The sequence below is a fragment of the Dryobates pubescens genome, chromosome 10, assembly GCF_014839835.1.
Source record: "Dryobates pubescens isolate bDryPub1 chromosome 10, bDryPub1.pri, whole genome shotgun sequence".
In the NCBI taxonomy this organism is placed as follows: domain Eukaryota; kingdom Metazoa; phylum Chordata; class Aves; order Piciformes; family Picidae; genus Dryobates; species Dryobates pubescens.
In genome coordinates this window covers 26,003,204-26,025,614 of record NC_071621.1, presented here as the reverse complement: position 1 = coordinate 26,025,614, position 22,411 = coordinate 26,003,204, and the positions used below count along the sequence as shown (strand labels likewise).

Below are 22,411 nucleotides of genomic sequence, written 5' to 3'. Positions count from 1 at the left end.
CTGTGACTGGTTTGCAGTAGCATGCACATGTGTACGTGCACACAGAGAGGAAAACTGGAAGGCATGGGACAAGAGGAGGGCTGCCCTGCCAGCGAGACTGCAGCTTGGGGGAATGGGAGCTGAAGAGCAGGCAGCTAGAGCAAACCTCTTCATTTACGCTTGTTTAACTAGATACAAGTTAATTTGTGAAACATTCCCTCCAGGCCTCAAAGGCCACTGAAAGCAAAAGATCATTTGTTTTTCCTCCTGACACACTTAATTTCTAGGTTCACATCTGCTGGGCTCCTCTTCTCATGGATGACTCCCATCCTCCATATGTGTGAGGATGGGAGTGTTCTGAAAGACCTCTCTGTGACTCCATAGCATGGCAATGAAGTCCTGGCATGTAACTATATAGGCACTGGCAGCATATCTCACCTTTCTTTTGAGAAACTGAGACTGACAGTGACATCATTTTACCTCAGCATGATGTTCTCTGTTTTTACAGCAAGCACCACAAGCCTGCCTCCCTAATGAAGTACAGTTCATCTTTTACCTGCAAGATGGTACAGATGGATAGCACAATTTCTAAATACCAGTTACATAATATGGCAATCAGAAAATACATTTTACCTCCAAACCATTATGACTCAGCAGAAGAGTAACTATGGAACAGGGAAAGTAAATTCACAGTTGCTTTGCAAGCTGCAGGCACTCAGAGCTGTAGGAAACGGAGATGCTTTGAGTGTGCTTTGCCCAATAAAGGTTGGATTAGATGATCCTTGAGGACCCTTTCAGCATGGTGTTCTATGATTCTGTGATACCAGACTTCCCTCAGTGAAGCAGGAATTTCCCTGCATCTGCCTTTTCTTCCCTATCTTACACATAACAGGTGGTTTGATTTCCAACTGCATTAAATCAAAGGCTTTGGTATGAACACATTGGATTCCCATCCAATCCCCTCTTGAACACCTCCAGGGAGGTGGTGGAGTCACCATCCCTGGAAGTGTTCAAGAGGGGATTGGACGTGGCACTTGGTGCCATGGTTTAGTCATGAGGTGTGTGGTGACAGGTTGGACTTGATGGTCTGAGGTCTCTTCCAACCTTGGTGATTCTGTGATCCTGTGACTCCACTTCCAATAAATAGCAGCAACTAATAGTAAACTACACATAAAAGAAAACAATAAATATCAAAATGGTGAAAGAGAGAAAAACACAGTGCAACAACGAGAGACTGAGGAAATTCTGTAGGTGTAACAACTGAAAATAATAGAGGGCTCTGAGATATGCAGTCTTATAAAGAAGGAACCATGGCAAATTCTCCCAAAATATCTCTGTTTACCAAAAAGTTGTTGTTTGAATACTCAAGCAACTATTGCTGCTTTTGTTCACAGTCAGACAACATGAATACTTGATCATATCTGTGGCAGTTCTGCAACTTTGTAGGATTGGTGGTGCAAATTCTGAGAGAGTCCTCATAAGATACCAGGTGCAATCTGTCACAAGAAGTCCATTGCATGTGAGGAAAAAGCCAGCAATGGGATAAAAGGGCCAAGGCAAATTTGAAGAAAATAATTAAACCAATTAATTCAACAGAACTGGGCTTTGTATCTTATAAGAAGCTGAGCTCTTGACAAGTTGCTCCCCAGAAGGGATTCTTCACTGTCCAATTAACAAACCCATTAGCAGTTCTGTCCAAATTGACAGCTAAATACCCCGAAAGAAGTTAGTGATGGATCAGTATGAGAAGCCAAGACCCAAGGGGAAGAAGTAGAGTAAAAAAGTGAAAAGGGAGGGAGAGAGGACTGAACCTTCCCCACTTAGCAAACCCTGCTTCTGCCAGTAGCCCCGAGCAACAGAGATGCTGAACAAGGTGAGTGCAGCATTTATCTATCACCAGGAGAGGTGGCCCCTGGCTACCAACATCTTTACATGTTGGCAACCTGTGACTGGAACATCCTGCAGGAGCCACTTCCTTGACACACTGGCACCTCTGATTGGGAAAAGGTTTTAGCTGATATATATGTGGTTGGGTTTTATTGGTTAAGTGATTGATAACAAAGAGTATAAAAAACAGCCACTCTGAGTTTAAGAGAGATTGGGGGTTAGGGCTGCTAGGGACTTCTGCTTCTGTTAGTTAGCTGCTTCTGGTCAGGGAATTGTTTAGGGATGCTGCTCAGGACTTCTGTTAGCTGCTTCATCTGTTAAGGGCTTTCAGGACTTCTGCTGTTAAGGACACTCTGAGACTCTGTAATGCAAAGGATTCTACAGTGCAGTACTAAAGGACTTCTGGAAGGACTTCTGAGATTCTCTGCTCTCTGCATTTCTGTAATCTCATTGCTATATGGCAATGGGGTTCGTGCCCTCATTCAAAAGAGTCACAGAATCAACCAGGTTGGAAAAGACCTCAGAGATCATCAAGTCCAACCTATTACCCAGTACCTAACACCTCATGACAACTATACCATGGCTCCAAGTGCCACGACCAATCCTTTTTTGAGCACCTCTAGGGACGGTGACTCCACCACCTCCTGGGCAGCACATTCCAATGGCCAATTACTCTTTCTGTGAAGAACACCTTGAGCCTAAACTTCCCCTGGCACAGCTTGAGACTGTGTCCTCTTATTCTGTTGCTGGTTGCCTAGGAGAAGAGACCAACCCCCACCTGGCTACAGCCTCCTTTCAGGTAGTTGTAGAGAGCAATAAGGTCTCCCCTGAGCCTCCTCTTCTCCAGGCTAAGCAACCCCAGCTCCCTCAGTCCTCATAGGGCTCATAGGGCTTGTGCTCCAGACCTCTCCCCAGCCTCGTTGCCCTTCTCTGGACATGTTCAAATATCTCAATGTCCTTCTTAAATTGAGGAGCCCAGAACTGGACACAGTACTCAAGATGTGGCCTAACCAGTGCTGAGCACAGGGGCAGAATGACTTCCTTGCTCCTGCCACACTATTTCTGATGCAGGCCAGGATGCCACTGGCCTTCTTGGCCACCTGGGCACACTGCTGGCTCATATTCAGCCAGCTGTCAACCAATACCCCCAGGTCCCTTTCTGCCTGGTTGCTCTCCAGCCACTCTGTCCCCAGCCTCCAGCTCCTCCTGTTTGTTGCCCATGCTGCATGCATTGGTGTATAAACATTTCAGGGAGGGAGTAGAGTACATAGTTTTCAACCTCGAGGTGGGGTAGACCTTCTGATTATCTAAGATGCTAACACACTGCTCCACAAGCATTGGGCTACTACACCCACTTGAGACTTGGTGTCAAGGCCAGCTACATCCCTGTCCCTCTTTAAAACTAGTTTAAAGCCTTGTCAATGAGCACAGCTAACTCATATGCAAGGATTCTTGTCCTTGTATGGGACAGATGAACTCCATCTGTTGCCAGTAGACCTGGTGCCAAGGAAACTTCCCCATTGTCAAAAACCCCAAAGTTCTGTTGGTGGCACCAACCTCTAAGCCATGTGGTAATCACATGGATTTTTCTCTTTCCTTCAATATTACTTCCTCTCACTAGAATGATTGAGGAGAACACCACTTGTGCTCCTGAGCCCTCAACTATTCTCCTCAAAGCCCTGAAGTCTTTTTAAATTGCTTTTGTGCTCCTATGCATCTCCTCGTGACTCCCAATCTGCATAACCAGCAGCAGGTAATAGTCTGATGGCCGCAGCAGACTGGGGAGCTTAGGAAGTGTGGATTAGATGAATGGATACTGGGGTGGATTGGTAACTGTAACAGAGCTCAGATGGTTGTGCTAAGCAGCACTCTAGCTGGAGCTCTATAACAAGTGGTGCTCCCCAGGGCTCAGTACTGGGTCCAGCTCTGTTCAATATATTCATCAATGACCTGGATGAAGAGGCAGAGTGTACCCTCAGCAAGTTTGCTGATGACACAAAACTGGGAGAGGTGGCTGACACACCTGAAGGCTGTGCCGTCACCCAGCATGACCTGGACAGGCTGGAGAGTTGAGCAGAGAGTAACCTTATGAAGTAGCTCTGTGGAAAAAGACCTGGGAGTCCTGCTGGACAACAAGATGACCATGAGCTAGCAAAGTGCCCTTGTGGCCAAGCAGGCCAACAGCACCCTGGAGTGCATCAAGAGGAGTGTGGCAAGCAGGTCAGGGGAGGCTATCCTCCCTCCCCCTCTACTCTGCCCTGGTGAGGCCTCATCCAGTTCTGGGCTCCCTGGTTCAATGACAAGGAACTGCTTGACAGAGTAAAGCAAAGGGCTATGAAGATGATTAGGGGACTACAGCATCTGTCTTATGAAGAAAGGCTGAAGGACTTGGGGTTTTTTAGCCTGGAGAAGAGGGGGGATCTTTTCAATGCTTATAAATCCTTAAAGGGTAGGTTTCAGGAGGATGTTGCCCAGTGACAAGAGGTCATGGACACAAACTTGAACATAGGAAGTCTCATCTAAACATGAGGGGGAACTTCATTACATTGAGGATGGTGGAGCACTAGAGCAGGCTGCCCAGAGAGGTGGTGGAGTCTCTGTTTCTGGAGTAATTCAAAACCTGCCTGGATGCCATTCCATGCAACCTGCTCTGGTGGGGGGATTGGACTAAATGATCTGCAGAGGTCCCTTGCAACCCCTATCATTCTATGATTCTGTGATCTCAGGGACCTCCCCCATCATTTGTCCAATGTCTTCCTTGTACTAGGAGGCCCTGCTTCGGTCTAATGACTGATGACTAAAGGGGATTAATTATGAACAGGGTACAGGTCCCTGGGATGAGGACAGCCCATCTCATTCCTTTAGCTACCCTCTCCTAATGCTTTCCAGTTGTTGCACTTACCACCTAACAATTTTGTGTGCTTAAGAAATTTCAGCAAAAAAATATTTCTTGTCAAGCATTTCCCCCTCAATTCGTAGCTGTGAACCTGGGTGGGAGCTGATGCTCCAGCATCACTTCCCAGAGTGCTTTTCCCCCTACAGAAAGTCACTCCCTCATGGCAGGGCCCTGTGATGGCAGCAACCACCACACCAACACATGAACTACAGGAGTGTTCATATTACTTCCTGTCCACCTACTCCCATTGGCTTCCAGAAATTAATCTACTAGAGCAGTGGTTTCTGAAGACTGATTATTACATATCACACTGCAATACAGAAGTTAAGATTTTCCTCATTAAAATATTTTATTCACCATCAAATAATAAAGGTAAAGGCAAATACTTGATGACACAATCAAGTTTTAAGATACCTCAGAGAAAACAGAAGCAATGCAAGCTAAATTAGTTATGACAGTGTTCTATGCTCATAGAAAACAGGCTGAATCCTGAAAGTATTTTGAACATGCTATGGCCTTGTCTGAAATACAAAAACATATATAAAATAAGGAACATAGCCCCCACAATTAGTTTACTGTTGCTTAATAAGGCATCAAGAGTGGGGACTGACCTCCTCAACCTCAGATGTCTAAATGCAGGTTTAGAGCCGGTCACTGTGGCAATAAAAAACAACAGAAGAAACTGACACTTTCAGGTCTATTACTGGGATAAAATAAATTTGAGCTTACAATTTTTCCTCCTTCTCCACTGATTATAAAGGTGCACAGGACAACCTCTGAATCATGCCTTCTGCCTCATTTTTCACATCCAGAAATGTGTTCTTGAACCACAGCTGGTGTCAAGCGGTACCATTTATCTTAGGTCTCTTTTACTGTGATATAAGCAGAAAGACGTGGTGTTGGTATGTTCACACAGACATTTCTGCTGTTCAGGTCAAAGTGGCAACTAATTAAGTTTCAGCAACCCATTTCTGTGTTGCACCATCTGTAAAAATCAAGAGCACTAGCAAAATGGCAGCCTAAAACTTCTGCATCCCTGCTGTGCCTGAAGTTACGTGAGCATTTAGCACAAACTCAGAAATGCCTAACTCGGGCAGCGTGGGTGTAAAGCACTCTTTCAAGTTATTCTGCTTAACAGTAATGCCCCAGCTAAGATCAAAGCCCAACCACTCTACAGGGTTCACATGTTCATAGTAACACCCTACCTGCTGTGGATTGGACATGCCACAGCAGAAACTGAGGATATTACTACTTCCAGGCACACACTGCATCCTTGTATATGGAAGAGGAGTTGCATTTCCTGTAGGAAGGGCAGCAGCAAAGCACAAATACTGTATCTAAGACACTGCTGCCTGCCCTTCTAGTGGAGCAAAACAGCAGATACTTGAGGTCCCTACAGCTGTCACATTCAGTACAGCTGAATCCTAAAGAAGCAGCCCTTGCTTCAGATAATGTAAAAAACAGACATGGAAACAGAGAGGTGAGCTGGCTTCCTAAGATCACTCAGCCACAGAATGGCCTGGGAGAAAGTCCAGACTGATCCACTACACCTTACTGTCTCCCAAATTAACTATTAAATCAAACCTTGTTATTTCTCATAGACAAGTCTTAAAACAAGGGACATATTTATGCAGCAATGCCAACAGCAAGCATCAAACACTCAAGCTTGAGGCAAAGCCACTGGATATGAAGTGCATGGTCTTAAAGACCATATAGGTCTCTGGTAGGTCTTACATAACCAGGAGTAGAGAATAAGCAGGGAATTCTGCTCTATTTACTCATCATACAGGTACAAAAGTGCCAAAGGGAGTGAAAGGAGTATCTGAAGGGGGCCTACAAGAAGGCTGATATCCTAAGAAGTCCCTTCTTAGGATATCAGGCAGTGATAGGACATGGGGGAATGGAATGAAGCTGGAGGTGGGGAGATTCAGGCTGGAGGTGAGGAGGAAGTTCTTCACCATGAGAATGGTGAAGCCCTGGAATGGGTTGTCCAGGGAGGTGGTTGAGGCCCCATCCCTGGAGGTGTTTAAGACCAGGTTGAATGGCCAGCCTGATCTAGTGTGGGGGGTTGGAACTAGATGATCCTTTCGGTCCCTTCCAACCCTGACTGATTCTATGATTCTATGAATTCTTTCCCCTACATTGTGGAACAATTACAGATAAAATTTGAAGTGACCCTTACAGCTGCTGAGGTCTCAGCTTGCTGGCCAGTGAATCTACTCTTTGCTCAACACAACCTTCTCCTGACTATGGTCCAGTGCTTTACAAATTAACCTTGCTGCCACAGTGATTGGTGGGTGAGGGCTTATTTTCTCCAGTGACAAACAGCTGATGTTTGCCTATTTCAGATCCCTGCATAAGCAAATGTTGTTCAAGCACTGAATTCCTAAGCAAGCTGAAAAAAACGCATTATTTAAACCATGATTGTGTTCCAGCATTGCACAACATTTGTATTACTAAAGCTGCTTGCTGCATACACATCCAATGCATGTATATAGTCATTTAATAAATTTTAACTGAGCTTTTTAAGAACAGTTTCCAGTTAATTCATTAATTATGGCATGACAAATTTGGACCAAATGTTTCATTAGTCTCTACTGCTGTGCATATCATTGGGTGCACATTCAGACTCCCCTTCTGCATGATCAAGTTTCCACTTTTTTTGAAGATCAGCTCTTCATTTGGTCTCTCCTGTTAGACGAGGAGCACCTCAGTCAGACTTCATTTGCTTTTTCAGTTTGGCAAGACCAGTGAGATACTCATCTCTCCGTTTTCTCCTGGCATCCAGGACTTTTGGAACAGCTGGAATTTTTTCAGACATTGCCTGGAACATAACATTTAAGGTGATTAAATCTCATGTTCTGAGTAAAAAGTTTTTCACTAACACTGCTGCCCTGCTTTCCCTTTTGTCAGACCAAGTAACCATCCACACAAACGAATTTATTCCATCACAAGCAATAGGCCAGCAATTCTTTACATACACGACTGCAAATGAGCTAAGCTGCATGAGAAGAAAGTGCTTGGAGAAGGTTGGCCTGAATGTGGCAATGAAGACGTCTACAGACACATCAAAGCATCAGCCTCTATTCTTGGTTTGCCTGTGAGTCTCTTTGATAATAATCTTTCATTAAGTAGGAAGGTGGCAACCTGGCCATTTATGTGGCTGAAAGTGTGCTCTAAACCAAATTCCTCTCTGTGTGTCTGTTTAAAACTGTGATCTCTGTCCTGGATCTTAATAAAGGTAATGAGGGCTTTATTAAAAACACTCTGCCTTAGGAGTGCCAGGTATAATCAAAATGACAGGGGGAGACACATAGCAAACCCAGAATTATGATGTTTTATTGTTTACTAGAACAATATAGGGAGGAGAGAATCTACAGTACTGTTTGAGGACACGAAGGCAGAAGTCTGGAGAATTTAGTGTGGAAAAAGGATATTTAAAACAAAATGGGGAAAAAAAAATGAATACTTGTGAATGCACAAAGTTCTCTTAGATGTGCCAGTTAAATGTATCACTGAAAGGAGAACAAGAGCTCTAGCCAGGGACTGAAACAGAGCTGTTTTGAGAGTGCAGGTAGAGATCACCAGATCACCTTTGGCAAAAAGGCACCTGAATTCTTAGGTTTAAGAGGCAAGTGTTGAGAAACAAGGTAAAACCCAGATCTGCTACCAATAAATGACAAAAAATAGGGGGGGCAAGGGGCAGAGGAGTAAGATAAGCAATGTTTAATGCTTGACTCTTGAGAGGATTCTTACAAGCTCATCTTTGGCATTGAGACTTAAGATAATGAAGAGACACAGAAACAGACAGAAAGCTGGATTCCACTTCAGCATCATGAAACCCAAACTGCTTTACATCAATAAAAAGCTTCCAATGTGAATAATTCCACAATCATTATTGATGATGATTATTACAAAGAGTCATTGTTGCTTAATCATAAAAGAATCTCTTTCCTTTTTAACACAGCTGATGTTGAAATCGCACTAACATAAATAGGAACAAAAATGTTATCATCCAGACAGGCTGTCTCCATACTTGGCATTAATCTCTGACAACTGATCAGGAATGATTCAAAACATGCATGTGTTCTTCAGTGAAGCATCAAAAAGCTTCAGTTAATTCCTATGGTCATACAAAGTAGTCCATATAGTGAATATGAACCAACTGTGGGCTTAGAAATGTTAACAGGAAAACTAGGTCCCAATCCAACATAGCACTCAAACACATCTTCAAACATGCCAGTAACCTTACTGGACTGCTCACATGCTTAACATCAACCAAGTATTTGCACGCATTACAGACTGGAGCTCTAGTTTGTAAAGTATACAAGAGCAAGAAAAAGAACACCCAGGAAAAAAAAGCAACAGGAAGATGTAACTGACAGGAATGCTTCCATCTCTTTGGATGGAAGCAACAGGAATGCAGGAAGATGGAGTAGGAGGAAGCCACAGGGAGAAAGGCATGTAAGAAAGGAAACTTGGAGCTGTGCATATTTTGGTAGAAAACACAGGAGAGAAGGGGCAAGAAGCAGTGTGGAGAATTTAACATCAATAACCCATAGTTGTTACTAGTGACAATGGCCTAGTAATAATGTTACTCTGCTGCTAGATCACCTTCCCTTGATGCATGTCAAAGTGCTGGGAGAAGGGAGGTACATACCTTTGGCACTGATCTTCTCATTTAAAGTACACATCCACACAACAACTACTCACTACAGGTACCTCTAACAGTAAACTGAAATGGCACAGATGTTAAAATAAAATCTAACATCCTTTGCTCTGAATGTCACTGCATTTACCAAGTCCATATTTACCTGATTGATTTTCTGCTGAATTTCCCCTGAAAATTGTGGAACTGGTCCAAAGGTGTTCAGAACAAGCTTCATACCTTCACGGTACTTTTCGCAATAATCTGAAATACCTAAAAACCAGGGTGAAAAATTACACTTCAACAGAAATTCACATTCAAGTTCAGTAAGGTTGCTTGTGCTTAAGCACTGTCTTAAATCAGAGTTAAAACAAAACTCAACCAAACAGTGTGCTCTTAAGCTTAAGACAAACCGTCATCAAAGAAGAATACTTTGGCAGGGAGGCTAGACTAGATGATCTCCAGAGGTCCCTTCCAACCCCTGTGATTCTGTGATTTTATCTATCACATTTCCATTAAGGTTCATGGAAAGATGATTTAGGACACATCTTCCTTGCCAAACAAATTAATGTTACACACCAAAAGGCAATGATGTGTGAGGGGTGTAGCACACAACCATGGCTATACTCATGCTCTGTTACTTGAGACCAGAAAGCTTCTCTGAGCAGTGCCCATAAGGAGACTGCTCACACCTCTCCTTTCTTTCAGTTTGGTATATGTCACACCAGTTGAAGCATTCCTGTTGTTACTTTTATTTATTGACTCAGAGTGTATCAAGAGCAACTTGGCTCACATGGATGGTCAAAGGCATGGAGACCCAGGTGACCTCCAGTGAACGAGGAAGAGATGGATCTTGCAGACCAACATCTTGTATTGCAGCTGGGCTTAACAACAAGGATTTGGCTTTTATGACCACAGGACTCGCTTTGATGGTTGAGCACTGCAAAGGGGAGTCAGGATCTGCCAAAGTGGAGAAAAAGTATCCTTGCCAAAAACCTGGCCAGCATGGTGACAAATGCTTCAGATCAGGAACATTGGAGAGGTGAGATTACAACCAGTAGTCAAGTGAGGAAGAGGTATATGGGTGTGGGAAGAAAAGAGTGCAGGGTAACAAGTACAAGAGAAACCCCAAGGAAGTATGAAAAAAACAGGAGTCCACCTCTAGTGTACATGCACAACGGCACACAGCCTAGGAAACAGTCAGAGGAAATAAGAGCTCCATGTGTGACCATACAACTATGTTACTGGAGAAACTGAGGTGGCGAGATGGCTCACACAACTGGAGTGCTGCAGTGGACAGACCCACACTTCAGTTTCCCAAGGGAAAACAAGAAGGGGGTGTGCTATCTCAGTAAAGGAGCAGCTTAGAGATAGGGATCTGGGTGAGAGCCTGTGGCCAGTAAAGGACAGCATCCTCCAAAGGCAAGAACAGTTCATCCTGGTGTTTAGGAAGGCAAGTAAATATATCAAGAGATTGGCTTGTATGAGCCCCGGTGCGAATAAGGCAGCACACAGGAGGTGGAAGCAGGGACAAATGGGAAATCTGAAACTTGCTTAGGCATGTAGGGATGCTGTCAAAGTCAAAAGTCAGTTCCAGTTGAGACTTGCAAGGATGTCAAGGGCAGTGAGGACTTTACTGTTGTGTTAGGAATAGAAGGCTGAGCAAGGAAAAGTCGGACCTGTTGCTGAATGGATGGGTGACTTAGTGACAGGAGGAACAGGTAAAGCAGAGTTACTAATTGCCTTTAAATTTTTTTCTTTCTTTGTTGTCAAGGTCTCCTATATAGGCCTCTGTGCTTAGAAGTAGGGATCAAGGAGGATAAGAGTTATCAGCTGTAGATGATGATCGAGTCAGTGACTGCAAGAACTCAACCCCATCTGAGACCATGGGATGATACAGACTGTATCCAAGGATAGAATCATAGAATCAACAAGGTTGGAAGAGACCTCAAGGATCATCAAGTCCAACCTGTCACCCAACACCTCATGACTACTAAACCATGGCACCAAGTGCCACGTCCAATCCCCTCCTGAACACCTCCAGGGATGGTGACTTCACCACCTCCCTGGGCAGCACATTCCAATGGGTAACAACTCTGTGAAGAACCTTCTCCTCACCTCAAGCCTAAACTTCCCCTGGCACAGCTCAAGACTGTGTCCTCTTGTTCTAGTGCTGATTGCCTGGGAGAAGAGACCAACCCCCTCCTGGCTACAACCACCCTTCAGGTAGTTGTAGACAGCAATAAGGTCTGCCCTGAGCCTCCTCTTCTCCAGGCTAAGCAATCCCATCTCCCTCAGCCTCTCCTCATAGGGCTTGTGCTCGAGGTCTCTCACCAGGCTCGTAAATGGCCCATGCCCTTGCAAGGTTGCTTTATGGTATGTTTAAAATCATGCCAATCAATGCATCAGTGTCATCATTTGAGATCCCCAGGGGACTCAAAGTAAATATTGCAACCATCTTCAGAAAATGTTAAAAAAAAAACCCCAGTCTGAGGTACTACAGGGCAATCAGTCTCACTTCTCTCCCTGAGAAAATCAAGGAGCAAGTCCTCATGAAACAGATTTCTGGGTACAGGAGTAAGAAGAAAGAGTGACGGTCAGCATGTAGTCACCAATGGACACACCATGGTGTAACTCATGTCTGATTGACCATGTTGCCTTCTGGGATAAAATCATGGGATCTGTGGAAACAGGAAAGCAGTGGATATAGTTCACCTCAACTTCAGACACTGTCTCCCGTGATACTCTTGTATCAAGGTATGGCATTAAGGTCTGCATGCTTGGACAAAGAGATGGACAAAAAAAGGGTTGGATAATTCAGGCTCAGAGGTAGTGATTAATGGGCTGTACTCTACCTGAAGGCCAGTAGAAGTGGCATACTGCAAGAATCTATCCTGAGACTTGTACTGCTCATCAAGTTTGTGAATGATACCAAATTGGGCAGGGGTAGGAGGCAAAGCATAATGGACCAGCTGATACACTGAAGTACAGGGCTGCCCTTAGGCTGGAGAAATGAGCCAGTATCAAACCTTAAAAATTGCAATGAGTGACAAACACAAAAGCCAGCACCTCTGAAGGAATTGCTCCTTGCAACAACACAGGCTTGTGAGCTCCAAGAACTCCTGGTCATGCTAGGCAGCAAGCTTACTGCGAACCAACAGTGTTCCCTGGCAGCAAAAACAGCCAACAGCATCCTGAGTTGTGTTAACAGCACAGCCAATAGGTTGAAGGAGAAGATTACCTCCTGTTACTCAGTACTCATTAGACTACATCCAGAATACTGCAATCATTTGGATATCCCTCAATACAAGAAAGACATTGACAAACTGAAGCAGCTTCAGCAGAGACCACCAAAATAGTGGGGGCTGGCGCACTTGCCCTGTGGGGAGAGGTGAGGGTAGCTGCTTATTCAAGCTGAAGCAGAGGTGGCTTGGGGGGACCTAACAGCAGCTCCCCAGTGCCTGCTGTCATTGAACAGACAGAACTTAGCACTTTACAGTTGTTTAAAGGCAGATGACCAACAGAAAACAGGCACAACTTGAAACAAAAGGTTCAGACTGAATACTCAAGCACTGGCACAGGTTGTCCACAGAGGCTGTGCATCTCTGGGAGTTTTAAAGACTGGCTGAAACCCTGAGCAGCTTGGTCTGGCCTCAGAGCTGACCCTCTCTTAAAAAACATGTGGTAATAAAGGGTAAAATGGCAGTCAAACAGACCTTGACTGACACAGGGAAAGGTCCAGCTTCCACCAGCTCCAGCAGGAATGTCAGAAAAAAACACTACTATTGAGGTACTAAACTGAAATGATCAATGCACCAAAAAGAAAAACTGGACATTTAGCCAGACAAAGACATCAAGTAGACTTTAGTGCTACTAACCACCACATAAGGAAGAAAGAGTAAGGCAGCCTTTCCCACTGCACATCAATGAGCTGCACCACAACAGTAAATGAGCAATGCTTGTCTGGCAGTAAGCAAGCCAATATGACTAAGAGTAGCATCATGCTGATGAACAGCCTAGATGTGAGAGGGGAAATTCTGGACATCCACTAAAACCTTGTGGAGCTTCCCTTTTCTGAGAACCATAGAGGCTGAAGAAACTGCATCCTTAACTCTCTTTTTATTAGGCAATTATCAAAGCAAAGAGGAGAAAACTTAAGAAGACAAAGGCAAGCAGTTATGGTCACCAACTCCTTCACAGAGACTCAGGAGATTGTACAGACTAAAGAGCATAAACTGAACTGCTCATGGTCTTATCCAACCACATAATGCAGGAAATATAAGTGAGGTGGCCTGACTACCATACAAAAGAATGCAGCTTAGGTCAAAAGTCATTAAGCAGTCTCTTTTCTGAACAGCCTGTAGACAGTTCCCTGGAATGCAATATTGTGTGATATCAATACCATAGAAGTCACACCTGTCTAAACCTAAATGCTTGAGGTTGAAAGGTAGATGAAGGAAAGGAAACCTTTGATTACTATGAATCATAAACTACAACACTTATACTGCTCAACATGCCTGAAATCACTGAAGTACAGGCTTTCCAAAAAGGCCTCTGAGGTCAATAAAAGTACAAAGAACACTCATGACCAAAGACAAAAGACCTTTTGAGGGACAGACACTCAAGAAAGTATCAGATGTCCTTTAAGAAATTAACACTCTGAAGTCAGGATGACCATCAGACAAACAACTGAGATAACAGAATTGGAGAACACATACACACTGCATGAGAGCAACATGGATAGATTTAAGAGTGTTCAACTCTCCTAAAAAAATGGGAAAAAACACATTCTCCAATATCAGAAGGAAGAAGGCTCTGAGAAAAACAGCAGCTCCAACCTGTATTTGGTGCCAAGAGTGTGCCAATAACCATTTCGTCACCCCGTTTACTTGTGTTATCTACTCATGGAGTGTATGTGTTCCTAGAACTCATTCTAGCATGTTCTGGCCTTCAACACAAAAGGGTTGGTGATATATATTGGTCATATATTTATACTGATGCTCTAAATATATGGTAATTTTCTATTTTGCTCAATTTTCTCAATTGACACACGGCCAGAAACCTCCAAATTGCCTAGCAGGCTCCAAGATATCACTGGCAGGAAATGAGAGTCAGGAAGAGACACATTACTGTGGGATGTGGAATTGCTTGTAACTTGATTCTCTCTCGTCACTGAAGGAATAAGCAGAGACCACCCTCCTTCATAAACACTCTGTAAAGGACCACTGGTTATGAGGGTTTATTGACCATACCCTACCATTAGCAGAAGTGCTTGCCTGTTACATCTTAACAGCTGGGTTCTCAGCCTTTGGCACCTGAAGCAAACCCAGATCAACCTACAGGGCATATTCTAGCCACATGAGCAACCTTGGGAACCCAAGTCAGTTCTGGCTGAGACATATGCACCAACCACAAGATAATTATATTTACATTTTGCCTTGCTCGTGTGAGCTTTTTTCTCTTAACAGTGAGGAGTAAAAGGGTTTCCCCCACATCATGCAACATCATAGAAAGTTCCCCAATGCAGAAGGAGAAATGACTGAGGCTGAAGGGTGCAGAACTACGTGGCCTTGGGTATGCCTAGGTAAGTCACAACTGCTCACAGCAGCTGTTGCCACATGGGCAATCACAAAATCAAAAATGGCAATTCAGCCAAATATGACATCTCAGGCAAATCTACATGAGCAATTGACAGTAGAAAGAATGGTATACAGAGCAGTGTCAGTACCAGCTATCCTGGTGCTTATCCAGCTGACACAGGTCAGTGACACCTAGACCAGTGACAAATAGTTTGGGTTTGGTACCTCTCCAAAAGTCAAGACAAACCTCTCAACCTACAGGTAAGCTTGAGTAGTAATACCACAGATCTGAGTAGTTTTGACTCTGGTACAGTCAAGAGAAGGTAGAAGAGAAGACTGTGTGCCAGAAATGAGCTTCAATCTAAAGAGATAACATTAGCACCTTGGGAAAATTGAATGTTTGAATGTGACTGATCCATTTACTTGGTTAATGCGAACTCCTGAGCTGGAGATGACCTTTGAAACTCATTCAGCCAGCCAGTCCTGCAAATTGAGGTCCTACTGGCTGCTCAGCTACAGCTTGAATGAATCAGAACAATTTCTGGGTGGGTGTTGCTCACCAATGCAACAGAAATATGTCAAATGCAGGTTGGGTAATACAATTTACTCATTGCATGCAACATATGAATGAAAAGTCTTATGCAAAGTCAGCAAAATAGTAGGTAAAAACCCAAAGGTATGGGTCTAGAGCAGCAGCACTAGTGTAGTCATCTCCATATCAGCGCTGAAACAGCAACATGCAAGGATGCATCCTGCATGTCTAGCAGGAGGCTGCTGCAAAATCTTTTGAGTCTCAATTGAATGAAAGACACCAAAATCCATAATGTACACATGGTCTCACTTAAACATTAAAAAAGAAAAGAAAAGAAAAAACATTCAAAATAGCTAACTCAAGATAGCACCCTTGGTGTGAAATGTCAGTGGAGAATAGTGCAATCTTTAACTTGGTTTAAGTAACCAACCCTGCCCTGCTACCTTCAAAAACACACTTGAGCAATGGGGAATATGACTGAAAAAATCACTTTGCTTTCCAACTGCAAACTCAAAACTGGTAAATATTTGACTTCAGGACTTTAGACTTAGGAGCCCTCTGGTTTGCAGCTCAGGGATATTTGAGAGGTAGATGAAAAGACCACTTGACTGGAGAATGGGGACAAGAATATGGAAAACAAGTATGATAGAGTCCCTTTGGCTTTAATCCTTGTTGATACTGCCCATAGATCATCTTAAGATGGAAGAATTAGCATCTGTAAACAATGTGAAACAGATGAGGGGCTGAGAGTTGGAGAAATAGGAAGAAGGATAGCAAATGGGGTTGTTCAAAACAATCACTGACTCCTTGCGTGCAGTTCTGTGCCCATGCTGTGCCCCACTATCTCCAGCTGGAAATGAAGACTGACACAATATGCATCCAGGAGAAAGAGGGGAATCAATTTGCAGCACAGGAATGATGATAGCTTCATCTTACTTTTATGTGGGTTGGGGGCTCTCTGCCTAAACCTCCATTTCCCTTGTATGCTCACCTCATCTATGTCAGAAGCAAGGTGCTGTGGGAGAAAGCAGATGTTGCAGCAGGCACCTCAGAACCACGAACACAGAACAGAAAGGCAGGAGCTCCCTGAATCTTCCTTTTACTATGTGTCTGCAACTGTGGTGATCAGTGCAAGAAGGGGAACGAGTAATAAAATGTTTTAAGGGAGTCATATATACAGGATTACAAAGATGAAAAGCAGAATACTCTCTTCCTTCAAAGTCTCAATCCCACACAGCATTTCTGACTTGCACAGTATAGTTACAGGAACATGTTATGACAAGCTAGATGAGAGCACTGATTCAAGGTTCCTCAGCTGCCCCTATGTATCTAGGAAATGCAATGTTCTTTACCCCCCCAACAAATGAAGAACAAACTGCTACTCATTTAGCTTTGAGTCCAAGCAGTTTCCAAAATACCTACTGAACTGTCCCACAAGAATTTGCTCATGTAACTGCACTTGAGGTTTGCAGGCCTTACCTGAAGGATACCTGCAAGCACTTGGTGTGGTGCAAACATGCAACAGTGAAATGCTTCTAGTTGCAACATCAAAAGGAACAGGGCACTGATAAAGGAAAAGGAACTCAGGACAGACATCTAACTTAGAAGCATGCATAAAACACTGCCCTGAGCATTATAGAATGTTAGGGTTGGAAAGGACCTTGAAAGAACATTGAGTCCACCCTGCTTGCCAGAGCAGGATCACCTGGAGTAGGTCACACAGGAACATATCCAGGCAGGTTTTGAATGGCTCCAGAGAAGGAGACTCCACAACCTCTCCAGGCAGCCTGTTCCAGGGTTCTGTCACCCTCACAGTGAAAATGTTCTTCCTTGTGTTTATGGGGAACCTCCTATGCTCCAGCTTGCCCCCTTGCCCCTTGCTCTATCACTGAGAAGAGCCTGGCTCCATACTCCAGACACTTGTAAGTTACATATTTATAAACCCCCCTCAGTATCCTCTTCTCCAAGCTAAAGAGACCCAGCTCCCTCAGCCTTTCCTCATATGGGTGATGGTTCCACTCCCTTAAGCACAAGTGACGTTCATACATGTAAAGGTGCTTGGAGTAGTAGGGGAAAAAAAAAAGGAAAACAGGACAGTATAAAATGTGGCATGCTCATGAATTACAGCATGTAAGCAACTTCAAGTATCACTGCTTCTTGTACACAAAGTTTCATGCCTTTCTCTTCATATGAAAGGCAACTCATGAAGGCTGAAGGATGCAAGCAAGCACTCTTGGTAAACCAGTTGGGCAAGGGCACTTGCCACATAGGCACCGAGATATTTGTGAGAGAAAACAAGAGACAGGAGCAAGTGTTACTGGCAAGGACAGGGAACACACCAAAGATGGAGAGTGCCTCACATGACTATTAACTTGATGACCTTGAACCTGATGAGCAGCAATAAGATACTGTAATGATTCAAAGGATGGTCAAGCCACTGATGTAACAGCATCAACAATTTGAAAAGATTGGGTGGGGTTAATTTTAGCAGGTAAAAATCTGAGAGGAGGCTGCATTTGGTAAGACTGAAGAGGAGTACAGATGAGAAAAGAAGGGGCCATGTTTCAGGAACATCATGGAGGAATCTGTCATGGTTATGTTCATGGAGAAAAAAAATATTCCCAAGCTTTTTGTTTTGCTAATAGAGAGATTACATTTCTAGACATTACAGCTCCAAGGAAAACTTTTTAAATGTAATCCTATCTTCATCAAGGGTGTGTCTGAACACAGATGCATGCTCTTTGTTAGGCTGTGAGTTTGAAGGATGCTCATTACTCTACATTAATTTTCCTATGATTGCACTTAGGCTGTAGTTGCATGAATACTTTCAACTACCCTAAGAGTAGTAGCACCCAAGAAAGTTTTATTCTCACTGTCCCTGGTTACCATCTCAATGTTTGTACAGGACTACTGTGAGCTGGATCAAGGAGGAATTAAACTGAGTTAATATGAAACAGTTTTGCTAGATCAGTTTCAAATATGGAATGAATTTGTCAGTCTGAGCCATTTGGTGACTATGTACATTCTTTCATTAGCACAGGGGAGAAGGATGCATAAAGATCTCTTCTTCTGGACACATCTGTAAGGACCTGAATAATAAAGCATTAAGAATCCCTGTGCAAAGTCATGTGCTCCTTTCAGAAGGTGGAGGGAACCACTTTACAGGTGAGCCCACAGAAGAAAACTGGTGCACAGTAGCCAGGGTGCAGAAAAATTCACCCTTTGCTTACTGCACACAAACTTTTTCATCAAGAGAAACCCTATGGGTGTGTGCAGGCAACAAGCACTTGTACAAGGACTATTAACTGCTTTGGCCTATTAGGAAGTGAATTGAATTCACTGATTTACTGTGGCTGGATCATCTTCAGTGAATTCATAGATAGCCAGGTAGGGATATTGTGTCTGCTAACATAATCCCACAATAAGTAATTGGGTAAAATGACTCTAGTTAAATCTATTGATGTTCCTTGTAAAAGGCTTAACAGCCTTTGCTGTGACACTGCCCTGAGAAATCATAAGATGACAGACTCAAAAGACAGAGCTTACTGAAACTGAAATCAACATTAATTTTATTTATTGAAACCAACAACCAACATTATAATATTATACAATTTGGATGTGCCCCCCACCCTGCCCCAAGGTTTCCTTCCTGTCTGCCGCAATTTAGTTCTCAAATTGCTGTTGCTGCTTCTGCTCCATTTAGTGACTTGATGCTGTCATTTTATTTCATGTTCAAGGCTGTTGGCTGGCTGCCATATATTCAAAATTCCTAATATTTATGCATGAATTCACAGGTAATCCAAAGCTGTCTGGGTAATAACTTTTGATAGGCTCATTTATGAATATGGGGGAAAGGATGTAACAATTAAAATGGAGGAAACCCAGCATTAGCACATGGCAAGTTCATGGGAGGATCTTGATGTATGCATCCCACAAGGAAAAAAGTAACACTGATCTAGGGGAAAAAAATGGCTATAATAATATTCTTTACTCAAAACCAAACAAAAATATTGTATCACCCTTAAAAAAATATATATTTAAGAATCCATCTTCCATCAATAACACTATTTTTCTCTCACATGCTTCCTGCATCCTCAACATCCTTCTTCACTGTTTAGCAGAGAGGATTACAGGTAACTAGTATCTTATGGCTGTGAAGAACGGCAGCTGCTGTGAAGCTGCTTGACGCGCTAACACACAGGACAGAGGCAATTTCTTATCTCTCCTTCCATTTCCCTCCACTGATAAACAGCAGACACCATTAGTAAAATGTATCAGAATGGGACATCCTAAGCCATCACGAAGAGGTCCATACTATTCCATATTATGTGAAGCAACACTGAGCAACCAAAGTGAAGTTGGCATGGGTACGGAACTATGACCATAAGCCATCATGTGTCCCGACATCAGCGACTTTGATTTAAACTCTCTCTGATGAAAACAACAGCCTGAGTCAGCCTGCCAGCACACAAACAGGAGCAGCTCTATACTCAGAGACAATGCACCTGGCAAGACTAGGAGTGAAGCAATACTCTTCATGATCTGAGTTACTGAACACGCCAATAAGGTGCTCTTGTGCAAGTGGTCCAGTCCAAAAGCATACTAAATATCTATTATTTTAAATTAAGAGTATTGTATAATGTTAAAATAACTATAGGTTTATTTAAGGTTTGAATTTCACAAGCCCACCACAAGACTTCCAATTTATCATTCTCTTGGACTGTATTTCATAACTCACATAGAATTACATAGAATAAACCAGGTTGGAAGAGACCTTCAAGATCATCAGGTCCAACCCATCAACCAATCCAACACCACCTAATCAACTAACCCATGGCACCAAGCACCCCATCAAGTCTCCTCCCGAACACCTTCAATGATGGCGACTCCACCACCTCCCCAGGCAGCCCATTCCAATGGGCAATCACGCTCTCTGTATAGAACTTCTTCCTAACATCCAACCTAAATGTCCCCTGGCACAGCCTGAGACTGTGTCCTCTTGTTCTGGTACTGGCTGCCGGGGAGAAGAGACCAACATCCATCTGTCTACAACCTCCCTTCAGGTAGATGTAGAGAGCAATAAGGTCACCCCTGAGTCTCCTCTTCTCCAGGCTAAGCAACCCCAGCTCCCTCAGTCTCTCCTCATAGGGCTTGTGTTCCAAACCCCTCACCAACTTTGTTGCCCTTTTCTGGACTCGTTCCAGCAAGTCAACATCCTTCCTAAACTGAGGGGCCCAGAACTGGACACAGGACTCGAGGTGTGGCCTAACCAGTGCAGTGTACAGGGGCAGAATGACCTCCCTGCTCCTGCTGGCCACACTGTTCTTGATGCAGGCCAGGATGCCATTGGCCCTCTTGGCTGCCTGGGCACACTGCAGGCTCATGTTCAGCCTACCATCGACCAGCACCCCCAGGTCCCTCTCTACCTGGCTCCTCTCCAGCCACTCTGACCCCAGCCTCTGATCTGCAATACTAAATTCCCCCATAGAAAGTAGCATTAGATGCAGAAAGCTGTAAAATCTCTGACATGAATAAGCAACATGAAATGTGAAACGTCAGACTTTTTGTAACAATGACTACCTCCTGGTAGGAGGAAGGAAGCTAAGCTGGATCATGACAGAGCATTGAATGCCAGAGGGCACTGTAGGAAGAGCATCAAAACCAACCCAGATGACTTACATGATTTCATTCACCTCAAGTGCACATCATTTTAGAATTAAGGATTACAAAGCATTCACAAATATGATTTCACCTTGAAAACTAATTTTTAGGGGGTATTAATAAATATTCCATTTTGGGTTTATGTTTTAGTAGAGGTAGTTCAGCAAATTACTCTGAGAGAAGGGCCTGTGCATGAATGAGGGCAGTCTTCTGTCAGAGACCCTATCCCTGCAGAAGATGTCATGGCAGCAGGCCTGGACAAACCTGGCCTGCAAGACTCCAGATAGGCTGATGTCTGTAATGCTGGTACTATGTCAATCTGCCCTATGTAAAGAACATGTATGATTTATATTGAGCCAGTCTAAACTTTTAAGAAGGTGCCTCTAAACAGAAGATGGATGTTGTTTACCCAGAAATGCACAAAACCAAATACTTTGTGACATTTAATTTACTGATGATATGCAACCGAACTGACATGCTGAACGACTCTGGTGGAGGATCCACAATTCCACGTTCATGTCAGAAGTGCTTAGTCTGCCTTAAGAAACATAAGTTTCTGACAAGTAACTAACTAAAAAGTGAACATAAAATAACACTTCCAATTATGCACTGTATTTTATGATCTTGGTTGCTCCTTTTTATTTTATTTAGGCATTGCAGCAGTGCCTAAACGATCCAGTAATGAAGCAGGGCCCTACTATGTCAGGGACTGTACAAAAACAGAGAAAAAAAAAGATGCAGCCCATAATAATAAAGAGCTAAAAATCTATTTAGTTAATCTTAACTTCTTGAAGTGTTAATGTCCTGTTAAATTCATTGCTCAAACCTTTGTAACTTTGATTCATGGTTTTTATTTCATTTTATGCATTTCATCTTTTAATTAGCTGGGATTAGAATAGAATAGAATAGAATAGAATAGAATAGAATAGAATAGAATAGAATAGAATAGAATAGAATAGAATAGAATAGAATAGAACAGAACAAAACAGACCGGAAAAGACCTTGAAGATCATCAAGTCCAACCTGTCACCCAACACCATCTAATCAACTAAACCACAGCACCAAGTGCCTCATCCAGTCTCCTCTTAAACACCTCCAGTGATGGTGACTCCACCACTTCCCTGGGCAGTCCATTCCAATAGCCAATCACTCTTTCTGTGAAGAACATCTTCCTAACATCCAGCCTAAACCTCCCCTGGCACAGCTTAAGACCGTGTCCTCTTGTTCTG

The 22,411-nt window shown here is 43.4% G+C and overlaps 1 protein-coding gene across 1 annotated transcript in view; it reads right to left on the bottom strand.

Moving 5' to 3' along the window:
* Positions 1–6,830: 6,830 nt before the first annotated feature.
* The window catches only part of CRYL1 (crystallin lambda 1), a 60,678-nt gene continuing 45,097 nt past the window's right edge, over positions 6,831–22,411 (bottom strand). Inside the window, exons 7-8 of the mRNA XM_054164748.1 lie at positions 9,577–9,683; positions 6,831–7,586 (exon numbers count right to left, since the gene is read on the bottom strand). Coding sequence (XP_054020723.1) covers positions 7,473–7,586; positions 9,577–9,683 — 221 coding nt within the window. The 3' untranslated portion in view covers positions 6,831–7,472. The remainder of the gene's footprint in view (positions 7,587–9,576; positions 9,684–22,411) is intronic.